Below are 18,955 nucleotides of genomic sequence, written 5' to 3'. Positions count from 1 at the left end.
GAAAGTTGTATTGATCCTAAACCTTTGAATAGAGCACTGAACCCCAGTGATTATCCATTACCACCAGCAGTTGATGATCTGGTATGTGACCTATCCCAAATAGTCAATGTAAAAAAATGGTTTACTCCATGTTTGAGGCTGAAAAGAAAAGAAAAAGATTGTGTCACATTGTAAGCCTATGCAGCAGGGTCTTGCTATTTACTGTTTTACTCTGTACAGCACCATGTACATTGATGGTGCTATATAAATAATAAATAATAATAATAATAATAATAATAATAATAATAATAATAATAACCCACAGAGTCAAGCTATCTGATCACTTTTGCCACTTCATTTAGCAGATATTGCCAGAGAGTGTTGGACCCAATCTAGGAATATTCCAGCACAGGCTGAATATACAAAGTATTCCAGGCCTAAAAATCATTCTGGATGACTTCCTAAGAGATCATGACAAAAAGTTGCATTTTTTCTTTATTTTTTAAGCAGTGCAGAAATAGACATCTAAAACTAAACTCATATAAAGTCAGTTTAAGAGAAAAATAAGTGCCTTACATCGGCCATCTGTTGTTAGAAGAGGATCTGAAAGTGGAGTCAAGAAAAGTTGAAGGAATTCAGATACCAGAATCTGTAGATATGAAAAGGAGTCCAAAGATTCTTGGGAGTGGCCTGGCAAACTACCTAGTAAAGTTTTATCAAACAACTAGTGAATCACTATTAAGTTTCATCTGCTGAGCATTTTATTGCACACTCGTTACTGGGCACTCACTTCAACCCCTTCTGGCCTTCCAACCCCCCCCCCCAAAAAACCCTCATTAAGTCCGATTTTTTTAAAACTAGGAATTTCTGCTCTCTCCTGCTGTGTGCAGGAGAAGCAGCGCCATTAGAACAGCAGACTCAATGAGCCATGTGCTTGTTGGGTTCTTCCTCTTTTAAAAGAGGAAGTAACTTGAGGAAGGAAATGGGCAGAGAAGCGAGGTAGGGAGCGTGTTAACCCCGGTGTGATGTAGCTTTTAGTTACTACAACAGGTGGCACACAAGAAGGGAGTAGGAGTGTTAGAAAAGCCACTCGTAAGAATTTGTGAAGATTAAGGGCACAATAGCCAAGAGCCCTGCGCTGAAGTACTATGGTACAATCAAACAGCTAATCTTATAGTGTTGTGTGTCTGAGACATGGCTAGGAGCTGCTCTGTTACAGAAGCAACAACCAATTGTGTATGTCAGTAAAGCACTATCAGAAACTTAGGATATGTGCAGATTTATTTATCATTATACTTATCTCTCACATTTTTTCTTATATTCTGTGCTCTTTGTTACAGAAAGCATCTGTCACTATGAATGTGGCTGCTAAAATACATACGAGCCTTCTTGCAATAGCAGCAGCCCTAAAATATACAGTTACTGGGATTTGCTTCCAAGTAACTTCTGGTTACTTCCAAGTAGGACTGCAATCCTCCACATGCTTGCTCTGAAGGAAGTCTCATAGACCATTGAAAGCCTTACTTCTAAGTAAGAATTCTTAGGATCATGCTGCACATTTGTCTAAAGCTGAAATTCAAAGTATGATAGGTTTTGTCTAAAGCATTTATTTATTGTGGGCATGATTTGCTACAAACATTCATGCAAAAAGAGAAGTCTGGGTATTTGTCACTGTTTGAACTCTATTCTCTCCCCCCCCACACACACACACAAATTGTACTTTATATGCACCTCATTACAGAGTTACAACCTTCGGCATGGTTGGTCTACACCAGCCTTCCCCAACCTAGTGCCATCCAGATGCTTCGAATTTCAGTGCCCATCAGCCCCAGGCCAACTCCCACCAGTCCCAGCCCTTGCATCCACCCACCCACCAGTTAATGAGGCAGAGTGACTGCACAATAAAAAGCCTCATGGAAGCACCCACTGTGTGAATTGGCACATTCTTTTTAGTGTGACAGTTGTGTGCTCACCAAGGCCACTGATTGTGTTCTAACTCTACATGCGAATGGGCTGACTTGCACACTAAATAGGTCACATGTGATTTCTAGATTTCTTCTAGAACAGTCAGAGTAAAGGAAATGTAATATAAAATGTATACTGATTTGAATGCAGCCTTATCCAGATGCAGCTTTTAAGTACATATTCACCTTCATCAGCTGAAATTGACATCATAGACAAAATCGAAAGACATTTCTATGCAGATACCCATCAGAGTACAAGAGATCAAAACTTTTCTGTACAAGAGGTCATTATAATCTGTACCCATGGTCCAAAAACTTTGTGGGGGGTTTTCAGAATATTTCAGTGTCCCCAAGAGGGATGGAAGCCCTCCAAGCCTAATTTTTGCCAGTCTTGCCTATCTATGACATCCTTCTGTGCCATATCCCATTCTGTTCCAGAGGGTCCTTGAATGCTCAGAAACTGCTTTTCGGGGGTGAGCAGGGGTGGAGTGGTGGTGGTGGGTAGCGAAAATCAGATGCCCTGCAAAGCCACCACTGGATACAACCTGGGGGCTGCCTATACACTCTGAAAGCCCCGCAGTGGGTGCGTGGTGGTGCTGTGTCAGTTATACAATGCAGCAGCCACCTCGTAGTCATTGAGGGGCTTTCCTGTGAAGCTGTGATTTTAAAAAGTTGGGGACTTACCTAGACCTTTTTGCTGGCGCAAGGTAAATACAGAGCATCTGCCGTCTATCCTCGCTCTGGCATTGCAGCAGACGTGTTCCATGAGAGGATAGTGACCAAATGGCTGCCGGAAACCATGCGCCCTTCCTCTGCATCGGGATTAGCCGCTTCTACCCCACAGCAGAGAAATCGTAGGGTTTTGTTTAATGCGGAGGCAACGCAGTGCCGTATAGGTAGCCCCCTGGTAAAATTAATTCTCAAAAATATTTTAGTGTAGTTATTTTATTTTATATTAAAGTTCTGATATTTATATGTACATTGTTTTAGATTAAAGACAGCTCGCTGGGCTAGAAATTTATAAATTGTTGACATTAATATTTCTGAACATTATTCTTTGTAATATGAAACTAGACTGTTTATAAATTAAAAATTATAACAATTAAAATTAAGATTTCACATGTCAAATACACTGCAGCAAATACTTACTTTTTTCATTCTGACTGACATGAGTTACTATTCACATATAGCGCCTTTCTCTTTGCAGTTGCTATCTCACTAAGCTAATTACCAGCTCAATTCTGAGTAGAGCTAAGTGTGTCTAAACCTATGGATTTCAATTGGCTTAGTTGTGCCAAGCTCTGCACATGATCCTGCCATTGCATTTTCCTTTGTCTGTTATGAAACTTTCCATTTGATCTTTCCCTTTAATATAACTAATTCACAGGAATACTGTTTATATAAAGACTACTAATTATCCAAATAGAATCAATATATGCTGTTATCAGTGGATCCAGAGAACTCCATTTATACTAATCAATCCTTCAGCATGACTTCTGACAATATCCTCTATATAAAAACAGAAAAGATAATGGTACTTTTTTAACATCATGCCCTCTTGTGATCCTTTGCAACTAATGTGGACAGTAGAAGTTTATTCATTTTCAAATAAGCTGCTCCAGTCTCCATTAATAGTCTGATTTATCATGGATCAGTAAATTTTTTGGTCTACACAAAGATGTTACCTAGGATTCAAATCAACTGAAAAAAGACACATAACACATATAGGATAAGATGGTTTCTATTTTGTCAAATATTAACCTTTACCTGTAAGCCTAAAAAGTATCTTGCTTTACTCATTCAGAAGAAAAGATATATTCAACAGAACCATACAATTTTACATAATAATTATATAAATTGGACCATAAATTACAATAATGTTCCACAATGTAAATAATGCACAACTTAAATGCTAATTTGATTACACTGCTAATTTTGAGTTAATTACAAACCAATGAGCCTTAAAATATATGCCATAGGCATCAAATAAATAAATATTAGAATTCCTTTAAGTAAATATATCTTTATCTACAGGTTCCTTATTCCAGAAACCACATTGCAAGCTGTGTAGAAAAGTCTATCTGTTTATGTTGCTGTAAGAGCACACTCATTACACACTCTAGTACACTCATGGGTACCATAAACAAATAATAATCATTTATGATTTATAATGTCTATTAAGAGGAGCAGTAAAACTATCCTTGTAAACTGCTAAATACAGGAAGGTCACTCAAATGCAAGTTCAGGATCTTAATGTATAGCTTAAAACTACCTCTGCTACAAAATATATTTTACAGAAGATACATTCACCTGAGTCTAAAATACATAAGAAACCTTCTGTCATAGTCTCTGATAACTATAAATAATAGTCTCATGATTATAACATTTACGCCAGTGATTTACAGGAAGAACACATGACCATTCTTGGTGGCTGTGGTATAAACTTCCCTGGAGGTTTGCCAGATTTGGAAATTTGAGAGGATAGTGCAATTAATATTTGTATTTATGCTAAACTTAAAGAAACATTTGTCTTAGGTAGAACCGAAATGAATGTTTAAAATGAATTAGAAATTGCAAATGCAAATGTCACAATATGTGCATCAAAGAAAATTAGTATTCAATTGAACACCTCAAATGCATGTTTTACCAATGGCAATTTCAAATGTGGGTAATGTTATAAATTTCACAGGTATTCTGGTTTAATTTTCTCATGGCTTCTGTACATCAGCAAATTAGATTTTACCTATGTATAAAAACTTGCTCGTGTTCTATAAAGTGATATGTAAAATGTTTTTAAAAAACCTCTATCTAAAAGTATACATGGCAGATATTTGAGTTGCATTTGATTCAGTGTAGAGGGAATAAATGTGCTTTCCCATTCATATTTGTGTAACTGTGAAGAGTTGCTTTTTAAAAAGAAAATCAAGTGTGTATGTTTTTTTCTATGTCTAGGGCTAAATAAGCACAGCAACTAGAACCACAGCAAGTTTGGCGACAGCTTCATTTACAGGAGTCAACTCAGCACGCTTTGAATTGATAGCAGAAGGCATTAGGATATAAATCTCCACATTTAAATTCTAGGATCGAAGGTGTAGTGTTATTATTATTATTTTTAATCTAAAACCCACAGGTCGGCCCCATCCTTCTCCAATCTCTCCTGCGCCCATTAAGGGGCAACACCGACTTTGGAAAGTTGCCCACAAGGGTTACTGTGCAAATGTTCCCTCTAAAGAGGAGCAGGGTGTTAATGTTAATATACATTAACGGGGACTCCTCTCTGATTGGCCTCCCGGCTCGTCCTCACTGTAGAAGAGAGACGGCTCTCGTGAAAGGTTCTCTCCAGAAGCGTTTAGTTGGCGTTTGGTGAGATGGTCGGGCAGCTCCTGCGATTAAGTTCCCTGAGGCAAAAAAGAGCGGTGGAGAGGCGACGCCTTGTTGCTGGAGGCGCAGCAGCGTGGACTCTTCTTGGCGCTCGCTGTTGCGGAGCCGGAAGGATAAGCGTGGAATTTGATCCCCCCACACACCTGTGCGCTTGAGGAGGTGGGGGCGGGCTGGCCAGCCAGCCAGCCAGCCGCCTATCTCAGGAGAATAATCTTCCCTGTGGGGCGTGGAGGAAAAACCGCCCCGACCGACACGGTGAGTCGAGGAAGAAAAGCTCAGAACTGCGGGCGGAGAAAAGCCGGTTGCTCTCCCTCATCCCGACGCCACGAGAGAGCAAAAGAAGGCGGTGACGCGCCGCTGCCAGGCGCCGGGTGGGCACCCGGGAAGCCCGTTCTCGCCTTATCCGCCGGTGGCTAGGAGATGAGGCTCAGGCTGGGCAGGGCACTGTCGTTTGTGTGCCTCAGCGCAGCCTTCTCCTTTGCCTGGTATGCAACGTGGAGCGGGAACGGAGGTGAGAGAAGTTTGAAAGGAAGTGGTGGGCGGCGAGGAGAGGGCTGTCGCGCGTACGCGCGCTCCAGCTTGGGTGGGGAAAGGAGGAGGAAGGGGACCGCTGGCCTTGGCGCAAACTTCTGTTCGCGGGAGGTAAGGAGGTTGGCCGGTCGGCCGGCCAGCACTACGAGAAGAGCCTCTCTGCTTAAGGATTGCTGCTGTGCCTAGCCTCGGACAGAGAGAGCGGCTGCCAGGCGCCGGAAGGCTCCCATTGAGAGCGTTCTCAACAGTCTCCCCACGCCGGCTCGAACTCCCATCAACCGCCACCTGCTCGGGCTGCGCCGCCTGAGCTCACAGCCCCGCGGCGCTTGTGGGCGTTCGTCCTCGCCAGCAACCCAAGTCCCCTGGTTGACTATGATTGGTCGCGGCTGATCTCTGGGCTCCGACCCTTCCCGGATGCTTCTTTGAGAGCAGCAGCAATAGGAAAGCCAAGCAACAGACTTGGAAATGTATTTAGGTAGGAAGAGGGCTTGCGGATTTTGCGACATCAGTCTCCCTTGCGCTCCATGGATCGGATATATATATATGTTCTGCGTGTGCTAATTTTGCATTAACTAATGCACATTTGTGCAAGTGCACATTGAGCATTAACACAAGTGTGCATTAGCACAAACCGCAAGTCTGCAGAATCCGAATGGTTTGGAAAAGACCACTGTGGAATCCGCAGATCAGATTCATAGAAATCTAAACTCATCAGAACCTGTTGTGGACTTCTCCGACATCCCATTTTCTTTGAGCTCCGTCAGATGAGCGTTTTATTGCACGCTCATTGCTGGGCGCTCATGGATTTTCGCAGGTCCCTCTCATGAAGTCGTCTGTCTCCCGCCGCTTCTGGCCTTAGTTGCGCAACAAAACACCCCTCAGAAAGTCTGATATATTTTTAAACACGGAAGTTACCACTATCTCCTGCTGTGTGCAAGAGAAGCAGCACAATTAGAACGGCGGACTGAATGAGCCTGGGCTTCCTGTACATTGCTTATTTCCTCTTTCAAAAGAGGGAGTAACTAGCAAGGAAAACAGGCGCAGAGAAGTGATGGGAGGGAAGCCTGATTTCCCAGGTCTGATGGAGCTCTTTGTCCCGTATAGAAGGACCGCAGGCTACTTCAAACAAAGCTTCCAGTCATTCAGTGGTGGTTTTCTTATTTACACCCCACTGTGGGACAATCTATGACAGAAGTCCCCTTGAAATCCATACAACTTCTGAGTAAGGTCATGTCCTAACAGGAGCTACTCTGCTGCAGTGTTCTGCACTCACTGTGTTACTTTGGAAGGATTGTATGCAACATTCTTATGTGTATTGTGCCACTTGCCCAGACAAAGTGATTCTTTTTCTGCCTGCCACAAAAACTAGTTCAGAACAGAGATCAGCATAACTAACTACTGCGTGGCTTGTTGATTTTGTTGCCCCGTATAGCAGTGCATTCAACAACAAAAACCTGTGCAAATTACGCTAACTCTACTTAGGATCAGAGAGCAAATTGATTTCACCACAATTGAAACTGGATTATTTGCAAGTAACAGGGTTGTATCCAAAGTTAGTCTAACTTAAGTCCCATTCATTCCAATGGCTCTATTCTAAGTAGGCCTAACTTTGGCAACAGTCTACTATTTTTTATTTCAATAGATTATTTATTTGGAAGTAAATGTCTTGAGGACCAAAGTGTCACTGTTGAATAGTAATGGCCAGACAACCCCCCCTCCCCCCAAATTTAGGATTGACGTGTAAGGCTCCAATCCAAAACAGATTTATTTGGAATAAAGAGCTGCATCACACCAGCGATTTATGGCACTCTCGCCATGCCTAGTCTGCATTTTTGCAGCGTGGTACTCACGTGATGTTGTCCATGCCCTGTGCTCATCTCGCCTCTTCTCCTTTTTTCATCTCATTTTGGAGTGGGGAAATTCTGTTTTCCCCCTCCCTGTGTAATAAAGCCACTCCTTCATCCCGTGTATTGCTGTCCTTGGACTAGATGGGACCATCCCCTTTTTGTTGGTGGGGATGTCTCGCTGATGAAAGAGGAGGGTGGGGTGGTTCTCCGCTCAACTGCTCAATTGTGAAGGGGGAGGGAGAGAGAGCCAAACACCTGGTGGAGAAGGCGAGCGAGGCCGCCACCACCTGTGCCAGGACTCAGGCCTATACAACTCTATGGTTTTTTCCTCCTGAGTAGGCATGTCTAGGTTTCCTGATCAGAACAATGTCGGCTTCCCATTGCCATGCCAACATTGACCACAAACTTCTCCAAAAACTAATTGTAATACTTTCTCTTCACATATTGTTTAATAGGGGTGTGTGAGCGGGTCCCCTCCAGTCCAAAATTGGAAATGGAGCTCTGTTGATCAGCTTCTCTGCTCTAATTTTCAGACTGCTTTGTTTTTTGATAACCGTTATGTCATGCCTATGGAAATTAACAAAAATGTTTATAGCTCTGTCATTTTTAAAGCTAAAGGGATGAAACTTGGTATAGGGATAGCTTAAGGAGGGCTTTAGCCACGCCAAATTAGAATCAGATCCATTCATGCCTTGATTTTTAGGATTTTTTCAAATCCCCCCCCCACCTCAAACCATTTTCCTGATATTCTACCAATGCAAAATTCCTTCTGTTTGCATTTGTGGAGGATCTGTTTTCCTTTACTTTGATAATGTGCAGCTGTGCATCTCCAGTTCATAAAAACAGAAATCGTTAATCATGACTGACTAATCCATGGCAAGAAATGAGCTACCCTGCAGTGGGTAGGTGGGGAAGTCCATGGCAGCAGTGCTGAAGCCACATGGGAGGCCTTGCTTTTAACAGTCTCTGGTGGATTAGAGGGAGGGAAGTTTTTCCTCCAGTCCGCCAGCAAAGCCCAGCCCCAACTGAACCAATCTAGACTGATTAATAACACTCGGTGCCGCTGCCACGGCTCAGCTACCCCCTCCCAGCATTCTCTGCATTCCCACCAGGGCTGTGTGCTATCACAACATTGCTCTCCAGGTAAACAGGGAGCTGCATTTCCTGAAAAAGAAAAGTAAGATGGAATTAAAAGAGCTAAAATAGGACATGGCGAGTCTCCATTTGAGAACTTCAGTACTTTTTCAGTGTCTGGCTTAGTGTTGAAGCCTTATCTAGTTTTAGTTATGAAACTCATATCAAACTTAATTGTTTGTTTTCTGTTCTATATACAGCGACCATATATTTTGCGATAGTGCTATCTGTTTTTTGTTTGCATATGTACACTTTGTCACTTCCTTTCATATAGCCTAGTAACCATACTTTTCAGTTTCTGTATAATCATTGTCTTCCTGGCCCTTTCCCCCCTATCTTATGCCTCACTAACAAACTGTTGGATTACTTTTTTATGGTTTTAAAACAGGATGTGATTCCTTCATTATCCATAATAGCTGGTTTATTGAAAGCAAAATTGGAAATTAATATTTTGCCTGTAAGTCAAACAAACAAAGAAAACAAACAAAAATCAGTCTAGCTCTCTAAACAAGGATAACAAAGATTCTGGCTTTGTTTGTTTATAACTGGGTGCTTCTTGACAGAGGGCTCCAAGTGCAACTAGTTAGAACACATCATGCAGCTATTCTGTCCTTTCTCCTTAAGGGGTTTTCTGCAGTAAGAAAAAAAGATGGAAGATGTCATGGGAAAACGTGAGAGGTTTATAAGTGGAAACCATCATCATCTGTACCCTTGTAAAATTTTATGAATGACTCAGGGTAATGACACAGCCATTGTCTGGCAGCAGCCTAAGTTAATGTTCTTTTCTAAAATGATTTCAAACCCCAATAATTTTAGATTTATTATTTTACTTTGAGATGCTTATCTGAAATAAGATAACTGTTCCACATTTCAACACACACACACACACCCAAACCTACAGACCACCTTTGAGCCAAGGAATAGTGTGGAAAGGCCCTGCTTAATACCATTTTCCACCAGCTCTGTTTCTGTTCAGAATTACTCTGCTTCTCTAAAGTGCTTTTTTCAACAGATAGTGCAGGTGGGAAAGTGTCTTGGGGAGGTATTTAGGCAGGAAAAAAGCTAGAAAGGATTAAGCAGTCTTGCTTCTTGCCATTCCTTTGATTAAATCCATAACCTCTCAAGGCTGCTTTTCAGGGCAACTTTAACACAATGGCTGCTTTCAGACAATATGATAGTCAACTGTAGGGTAATAATCAACTTGGCAGTTGATAATAATCAACTGTGGTGTGGATTAGGATCAGCATTGAGTTGACTATTAGTCCATGTTGAGTTGACTCACTCATCCCCCATCCTCTCTTCCTCCCTCTAGTATCCCATCAGCCATTGCTGACAAAAATCTATCCTACCAACTGGACTACAGCAGCAGCCACCACTCTGACTGCTCTTGCCTTGCCAACTGTGGCTGAGGAAATAACCAACTACACAACACAATAACCAATGATGGTTCAAATAGCCAACTCTGCACAGCGTTGGTTATTTGTGTTGGTTATTTTGACCAGATAGCCAACTGTCAGTTAAAAAAAGCCCTCCACACAACACAACAATCCATGGTGGGTTAAATAACCAACTGTTGACTATATAAACCACCATTGGTTATCATGTAGTCTGAACCTGGTCAATATCTAATATCTAGTTTGCTACCTAAACACTATCCACTATTCAATAGGAATTAGTACGATTGGTACTAATTGGTACTACTAAGCACCTTCCTACCACCCCCACCCCCCGAACATTTAGCATAAACATATGGGAGTGGGTGATTGCTCTTTCTCTTTCAAAGTCCAGTGCTGAGTTTCTTAGAAATAAGGCACCAGATCCATAGATAGTGAACAGCAAGCAGGGGTGAGGGAGGGGGAGATTAGATGAAATCAAACCTGTTTGGCGCCGTTACACACAGCTAGCATGAATTTGGTTGAAAATTCAGAATGTGGCAGGTAGTGGCAGTATAGAGATGGAAGGCAGAAGTACACAAAATATTAATATAAAAGGAAGCAAAGTCACGTTACTCTGGTGCACTATCCAACACATCAGCTTAGTTGTAAGATTTTGGGTCAAGTTGACACAGGCATTTTAAACAAATATGAGACAGAAAGACTACGTGTCCTTTCTTTGTGTTTTTCTTTTTTCTTTTTGTTCCTGTTTGCCTTTCTAACATCTGAAGAAATATAATCCCAATCCTTATGTAGCAATCAACCAGGATGTTGCAGTCTGTCCCAAGACATACAAGCAAGTTGGACTGAAACATACTAGTTTTTCTACTATATAAATAAGCGTAGAACTGGGCAATATTTAAAAGTGGTACTCAGTAGTGCCTCAGAAAACAAATAGTTTTAACAGTTTTATTATGTTATATTGCATTTTAATGCTGTATTTGTTTTGTGAGCCACCCAGAGAACTTGAGTTATGGTGCAACCTTAAATAAATAAAACAAAAAGTATCTGGATAGTATTCTGTCAACAGATCTCCCTAATGTCAAGATTGGTATTAGTAAGTGGTACAGTTGCTCCCATAGAATGGCAATTGGCCAGTGAGGAAACTCACTAATCCATGAGTCCCCTAGGTAAATCTGTAATAATTGACAAGTGCTATATGAGGCATTCAGAAAACAAAGTAGATGCTTTATTACTGTTTTTCTTCTCATGAAAGTAGATCTCCCACAAACATAACCTTGAGCTAACTTAAGAGTCTTATTTGAAACTGACTACGGTGATTTGGGAGAAAAAACAAAATGAAATTGCATGTTGAAGAACTAATTATATCGAAAGGCAATGTTCTAATGTGGTATCATTACAGGATGTTTAGTAAGACAAGGGCTAACTATACTGCAAATTGTTTCTAGATGGATGCAAATATTAAATTTTTCAGTAGAAGATGAATAAATATCAGGACCTTTGGGAGACTAGTCCTGTACTGATATCAGAAACAGGTTCTACAGAACTTCACATGGTTCTGCTTGTGGAACTGGTTGCACAAGCACTTCCACAACCTCTTTGACGATTGAAAGAATTCTTTGGATTTTGTTTCACTTTTCTAGAGCAATGCTCTAATCTAATGGGAGAGCCAGTGTGGTGTACTGGCTGAAGTGCTGGACTGGGAGTTGGGAGATCCTGGGTTCTAGTCCCCACTTGGCCATGGAAACCCACTGGGTGACTTTGGGCCAGTCACAGACTCTCAGCCCAACCTACCTCACAGATTTGTTGTTAGGATAAAATGCAGAAGAGGATTAGGTATGCCACCTTGGGTTCCTTGGAGGAAAAAAGGCAGGATATAAATGCAATAAATAACAGGACATTTAAAACTGCTGAGTCATGAATGGATTCAGAAGAGGACCTTTGGATCCAATCCAGTTAACGTTTCTGTTTTGGGCTCAGAATTAGCTTTTGGTGATCAGTGGTGTGTGTAGGGTAGGTTCCTTTGTTTCTCCTTGATGATGAGTAGTTTGTTATTTTTAATCATAAAATATCATGTTTATATGACTGTAGAAAGTTGATGCAAACCCGATTCCACCCCCAAGCATGGTTGATTTGGTTCTTTCTTAAATCCGCATTCCTCCAACAGAGAATTGCGCTTAGCCATTATCTGTAAATCTATATATAGATCATACATATATATTTTTCTCTCCAGGTAGTTTGCAAGAACAATTAACATAACAACAATACTCCCAGAGCTGCAATAGCTTCATTTAATGATGTTGTTGCCCGAAGGTTTCACCTAATGCTTATGTGCATAGCCTCCACCTTCAGATTTGACAAGAAAACCAAGGGCCACTTCTGTACACTTCGCATAGCTCAGATTTCCATTTGGATAGGGAAGCATAGCCCTTATATACTCAGTTAACTTTTCTCACATGAGTAATACATGACATAAGCAGGTACAATAGTTGATGTATTTTTAGGCAGGAAAAGAGATCTGAACTGAATAGCCCACTTGTTTAATATGGTCAGGTAATGCCAGTACCTGTACAAGGAAATAATTTGGTTATCACTCTATGTGGCTCAGAACAAGCTCACTGACTGAAGATATTTCCACCCATCCCTTTTAACCAATTCACCTTTCTCATCTGGTTACTACCTCTTTCCTACCTATGGCAAACATACTACATGCTCCTTATTCACCAAGTTCCCTGTCACTGCTTTTTACTGATCTGATGGATCTGGTAACCATGGGGACATAGGCAGACCAGAGACTGCTTCTGTTAGTAAACACTTATACACTGCATTAATTATACATTAATTCAATAAGTGCTTTACAATATTTAAGAGCCATCTCTAGAAGACAGGCTGTTTGGGATGTGCGCTGCCATGTTGTCATTTTAACACAATTGAAAATCAGACCCAGCCCTATTTTACTTAATTAAATCCATCTCTATTTATTGATGTAATTCACTGCTAATTAGTGGAATTTCTTCAAGATGAAACCTGCATGAGATTTAGCAACATTACATGTTGTTCAGTGATCATTGAGGCTTTGTAGTAGCAGTGTTTAACTGGTTTCTTGTAAGGCACCTTAGGGAGACATAAATGAAAATAAGTTCATCAGTCTATAGTCTACTTTTACTCTGTGATGGTGAGGCAAATTATAGTCAATCATCCTGCTTTTGGGGAGATGGGGAAGGGGGCTAAACTTTATCAGGATTTGTACTTGTATTTGTACTTTACTTAAAATAATGAGCATATTGATTTATATAACTATAGGATTATAAAATTGAATTATCTCTCTGAAGCATGTTAATCCTTTTGTTTACTAAAGGAAACTGTCATAAGCTTTATCTCCCCATGAAGAAAATAATTTGCATCTCCAATTGCAGGAAGTGGTTTAGATTTGTACCAAAGACAGCTTCTGGAACTTCGTCAAAGACTCTTATATGCTGAAAAAGAAAACAAAAAAAGATCCCATGAGCTGAGCAATGTCCTGAATGAAATCAAACGAGTCATTGGCGAGCCAACCAACACTTCAGTAAATGTTACAGGTTTGTGTTGGCCTTTTTACTTTATGACTACAAACTCATAACTTCCTCAAAACAAAAACTACTATTCCTTCAAAACTATAAGGAGACCCATGGATTTTATTGGAACAGGTAGGTGGTTGAGTAGTGCAGCTAAGGCTGGGCCTTGGGTTCAAAGTCCAGGCCCAGAGCTTGGGGGTTCTCAATGAACAACCAGAGAACATCAGGCCAGCAGCAAAAAACTCAACTTTTATTAGGGTGACCATATGAACAGGAGGACAGGGCTTCTGTATTTTTAACAGCTGTATTGAAAAGGAAATTTCAGCAGGTGTCATTTGTATATATGGGGAACCTGGTGAAATTCCCTCTTCATCACAAGTTAAAGGAGCAGGAGCTATACTAGAATGACCAGATTTAAAAGAGGGCAGGGCACTGTAGTCAGGAATCAAAGGGCACTGAATTCAGGAAGTTCTTGTCAATGTTGTCTCCTCTCTCAGCCTTATACTGCTTCATTTATTTATTTGCAGAGGTTGTCAAAGCCACATCCAAGATTCAGCTGTGAGCTGTTTGTGACTGCAGCTGAAAAGGTCCTGTTTGCTAGCAAAGGTCCTATGTGTGAATAGACCTTTTCTCACAAGGAGGCCTGAGGCTCAGTCTAGCCCTCCTTCGGAGTTCCTGTCTTTTCAGACAGCGCCTCTCCTGTGGGCTTTCAGGTTTCTCTGCCTCCATCTCTGAGCCAGTGTCCTTGTCCACCACAGATGATGCCCTCATGGTAGTCACCCCTGAGGGCCCAGTATCCTCCTGGTCTACTGGGAGATTGTGAGCACTGCTGGTGGCAGATGGTCCTTGGTCCTCCAGCTCTTCCTCCAAGGAGGTGTCTTCCAGCAGAGGAAGAACAGATTTTCAGACATTTTGATTATGCAAATGTGTATGTATAGATACAAATTTAGAAACAATTACTAAAAATAGAAATACACCACATCTCACCATTGTAGAGTGCAGGGTTGATCCACATCAACAAATCATTTCTAGCAGTTTTCATGTCCATCAGGCACAGGTCTTTTATACAGCAAATGTAGGGTGACCATATGAAAAGGAGGACAGGGCTCCTGTATCTTTAACAGTTGCATAGAAAAGGGAATTTTAGCAGGTGTCATTTGTATATATGGAGAACCTGGTGAAATTCCTTTTTCATCACAACTGTTAAAGTGCAGGAGCTATACCAGAGTGACCAGATTTAAAAGAGGGCAGGGCACCTGCAGCTTTAACTGTTGTGATGTAGAGGAAATTTCACCAGGTTCTCCATATATACTGACATCTGCTGAAATTCCCTTTTCAATGCAACTGTTAAAGTTACAGGAGCCCTGTCCTCCTTTTCATATGGTCAGCCTAAGCAAATGGGTCTCAATTACCTATTCCATATGTAGGGCATATCTACACCATAAGGTGTAGAGGGAGGGGGGAGGATCACGGACTTACCAGTTTCTGCGATCCTCCCCATGCATTGCAGCAGCCTTTTTTTTTTCAATGAGGGAAAAGGAGTACAACTGCGCTCCTCTGCAAAAGAAGGTAACCCCCCCCAAACAAATCTGAACCCACTCCCCACCCCAATGGGCATGGACTGCCCCCGTGCAGCTCTGTGCCCTTTTTATGGTCCCTGCTACTCACGGGGAGGACGGGACAACCCGGGAGCAGTGGCCACATGGCCCACACTCCATGGGATGGTACCAGGACTGTAAAAAAAATTGGGTTTTCCATGGTTCCCTATATCCCAGGGAAAGTCCTTGGTCATCCTCTGTTGCCCGCAGGATCCCCTGTGCATCATTTGGACACACAGGGACAATCCAAGGGCTAGCCCAGGATATAGGGCTGGTGTAAACCTGCCCCAAGTCACCCCCAAACACTTGGCATTACAACAGGAAACAATACAGTGTTGTTGGGAAAATTCATTTATTCCCAGCTACTGTGAGGATTTCACCTAAGCTCAGAGGGAACAGAGAATTCTCAGAATGGGGGTTGCAGGTGATGTCAGCATTCCTGCTAATAAAAAAGTGCTGGCCCTGCACTCTTGCAAGCCCCGGTCCCTTTAGCAGTTCACTTCAAGGGGTAGAGCACAGATCAAAACTTTCCAGTTCTAGTTCCTATGGCTCCAGAATAGCGAAACAAAGCATGCAGAGCTTCAAATGAAGGCACAAGAAGAAAGATGACATAGGCCATAGCTAGACGGGGCTTTATCCTGGGGTGATCCCCAAGATCGTCCCTGTGTGTCCACATGACGCACAGGGGATCCTGGGATCAGGGAGGGATGATCCCTCCCTTGCCCTGGGATCTCACCCTCCCCTTTGGCCCCAGTTTTTCCACAGAAATTTTTTCCACACCGTGGAACATGTGGCCGGGCTCTGCGGGTTGACCTGGCTCCGTGCGATTCCTTGTGAGGAACCGGGAGCCACACATGGGGCACAGCATTCCTCAGGAGCGCTGCACCCATCGGGGCTAGGGTGGGGGGGACGGGGAAAGTACTTTAAATAAATAAAAACCCACTTACCTTTAGCGCACAAGCGTTAGTGCACTGCTGCCCCTTTAATTTTTTTTAAAGGCGGGCGTGACGCCTCTCCTTCTGAGGTCATCGTGTGTCGCATGTAAACAGTGGAGCGATCTCACGATAAACACATTGTGGGATCTTCCCTTCTCTGTTGCGGGCTAAACGGTAGGTCTAGCTAAGACCATAGTCTTGCTCACATGAAGTCATAACAAGAAAGACACAGTTCCATGTTGCTGATGAAATCTATCCATGCTTTAATATCTATACACAGAACAGCCACATCCATTGGCCACAAGAAGTTGCCTTTTCCACCAGCCTCAGATGGCACTTCCTTCTTCTCCCCATTCCCTCCAGACTGAGGAAGGTATTTAACTGCATTTGCTAAAGTCAGTAGTTGCTATGGAAGGAAGACCCAGCTCTCAAATGGTCCAGATCTAAATTCCTCATCCATCACAATGTAACCATTAGAGTGCAGTTGGGAAAACCTCATGAGAAAATGAAATACCTCTAAGGCTAGCAAGGGTAATACTTTCTTAAAAAAAGAAAAAGAAAAAAAATATTTCTCATGAAATTAGAAGAGGAAACCAGAGCTACAGAATATAATAAAGTGGAATTATGTTTAGGTTTTGATACTCATCTTCTAATATAAAATTCAGTGGTAGCTTCACTTTTAATTCTTTGATACGACTGAAAAAGAGAAAAATGTGATTCTCTTCCCACCCCTGGCAAAGTATTTGTTTTATCAAGGTCTGAAAAATATTTTTTGCTTCTGCTAAATGTATACTAGTGAAAAGCCATATATGTTCTTACGCTTGCCCCAACTTCCCTGAAATGGTGAGAAGTTCTAGGTGTGCAATGCCTCCTGAGTTCAGGGGTGCAAAGCCTTTGGAAAGAGATATCTGGAGGCTTATGGGTTTTGTTATTTTAATATTTAAGTGTGTTTACAAATATTCAGGTAGAGCATGGATGGAGGCACAGTTTAACATTCCAAAAGTCAACCAGATCCCCTTTCCCATATCAGGTCTGCAGAGAGAGGCAGCTATTCCCACCCCTCAAATAAAAATGCTTCCATAATGTTCACATCAGCTCTTACTGTTTCTCTGAATGTGTATCAGTCTGTCTTAATTTCCAGCTTCAGACACATAAGCAGACCCAGATGACTCCATCTGTAGGGGGAAGAACTTCTTTTGCCTTATTCAGAAAACTTAAGAAAAATTCACTGGCTGTTAAAGGAGTTTTCGTGCAGTATTCCTGTTCCCATTAACCCTCTCCTGTTCAAACTCCAACCGTACAACCATACAAATTCTTCCTATCATTGTTATAATGGAACAGCCTCCAGCTATTGGGTTGTACTCATGAAACAGTATATCTCACAGACCATAAAAAGGCTGCCTTATGTCAAGGCATACCATTGGTCCTACCTGATAGTTGACCTCCAGAACCCAAGAAGACAGGGCCATTCCTACTATTAAGCAATGAGGCAGCTGTCTCAGGCAGCCCATTTTGAGGATTCGGGGGGTGGGTGGGAGAGAACAGCTATATATCTGTAATATCAGGTCTGCTAGAGCCAAAGGTTAAGACATCAGCCTGCCAGGCGTTGCTATCTTGTTTTCTTTCTCTGTGTGTAATGGATATTTTCCCAGTCTAGCACCAGTGGCCCCAAATAGAAGCACAGTGCTATCATGGGAAGCAAGAAGGCATTCTCGAGAACTCATTAGATTCGGCTTTGCATCTGTTACTGCTGAGAGCACATAGCAGTTCAGTGATTAAATGTGGAACTGTCCAAATCACATTAAAAAAATAGGAGAACACATGGACAAAAATGGTGAGAACTTGCCACTTCCAGTTCACCTCCTAGCAGGTTTGTTCTGCCCCTTAAAGTTTTGCTCCCCGTCTGAGTTTCAATACCAGAAGGGATCTTACATAGGTGAAAAGTATTGTGGGACAAGGGCTGTGGGCTATTGTGTGGAATGAGTGGAAACTAGACATGTTTTGCAATGACTAATTGAAAGACAACTCATAAACTAACTTTTAAAAGAAATCTTGTAGATACCTCATTAAGTAACCTAGAAAGAAATCCAAAGCATGTTTACTCCCACTGAGTTCAATGGGATTTACTCCCTGGTAGGATGATAGCTTTAAAATGTTAGCCATATTGCAAGACAAATGGTTTCATAACATGAGTGATGTGGATAAAGCATGCTGGCATTGTGTACAGTTACTTTAATGTCTGCATTTGAAGTCTCTCTCTCTCTCTCTCCCCCCCTCTCCCCATTCTTTCTTGTTAAGACTCTACAAAGTGGAAAGTGTTGAGTCTCCCAGTCCATCTTACAAGCAAACTCCCACTACGTCTTACAAATATCCAGTACTACCTGCCTCATCTACAGGAGCATGAAGATGGGATTAATCCAAATGTTGTAATTGGACAAGGAAGGGCTGGGGGTGAGAATGAAATTTAATGTTCTACTTATTTATTTGAGAGAATTATTTCGTACTTCCTGATACTGTTCCTGGCACTGGAACTTTGATCTATGCATAAGACACCCCTTTCTGGAACAGCTTTCCTCATGATTTCAATGAATGCAGCTTTTGTCTGAGTTTATTCAGCTGTGTGTGTGCATTGGTCCTA

The 18,955-nt window shown here is 41.9% G+C and overlaps 2 protein-coding genes across 2 annotated transcripts in view; one reads left to right on the top strand and one right to left on the bottom strand.

Annotated features, from left to right (window-relative positions):
* Positions 1–18,955, bottom strand: part of SCOC (short coiled-coil protein) — a 652,090-nt gene that overhangs the window by 541,056 nt on the left and 92,079 nt on the right. The gene's annotated exons all lie outside the window — the stretch shown is intronic.
* Positions 5,745–18,955, top strand: part of MGAT4D (MGAT4 family member D) — a 46,968-nt gene continuing 33,757 nt past the window's right edge. Inside the window, exons 1-3 of the mRNA XM_063135399.1 lie at positions 5,745–5,835; positions 13,647–13,808; positions 18,616–18,768. Coding sequence (XP_062991469.1) covers positions 5,745–5,835; positions 13,647–13,808; positions 18,616–18,768 — 406 coding nt within the window. The remainder of the gene's footprint in view (positions 5,836–13,646; positions 13,809–18,615; positions 18,769–18,955) is intronic.

The sequence above is a fragment of the Elgaria multicarinata genome, chromosome 10 (assembly GCF_023053635.1).
Source record: "Elgaria multicarinata webbii isolate HBS135686 ecotype San Diego chromosome 10, rElgMul1.1.pri, whole genome shotgun sequence".
NCBI lineage: Eukaryota > Metazoa > Chordata > Lepidosauria > Squamata > Anguidae > Elgaria > Elgaria multicarinata.
The sequence above is the reverse complement of the archived record's forward strand: the minus strand, read 5'-3'. Positions and strand labels throughout refer to the sequence as shown.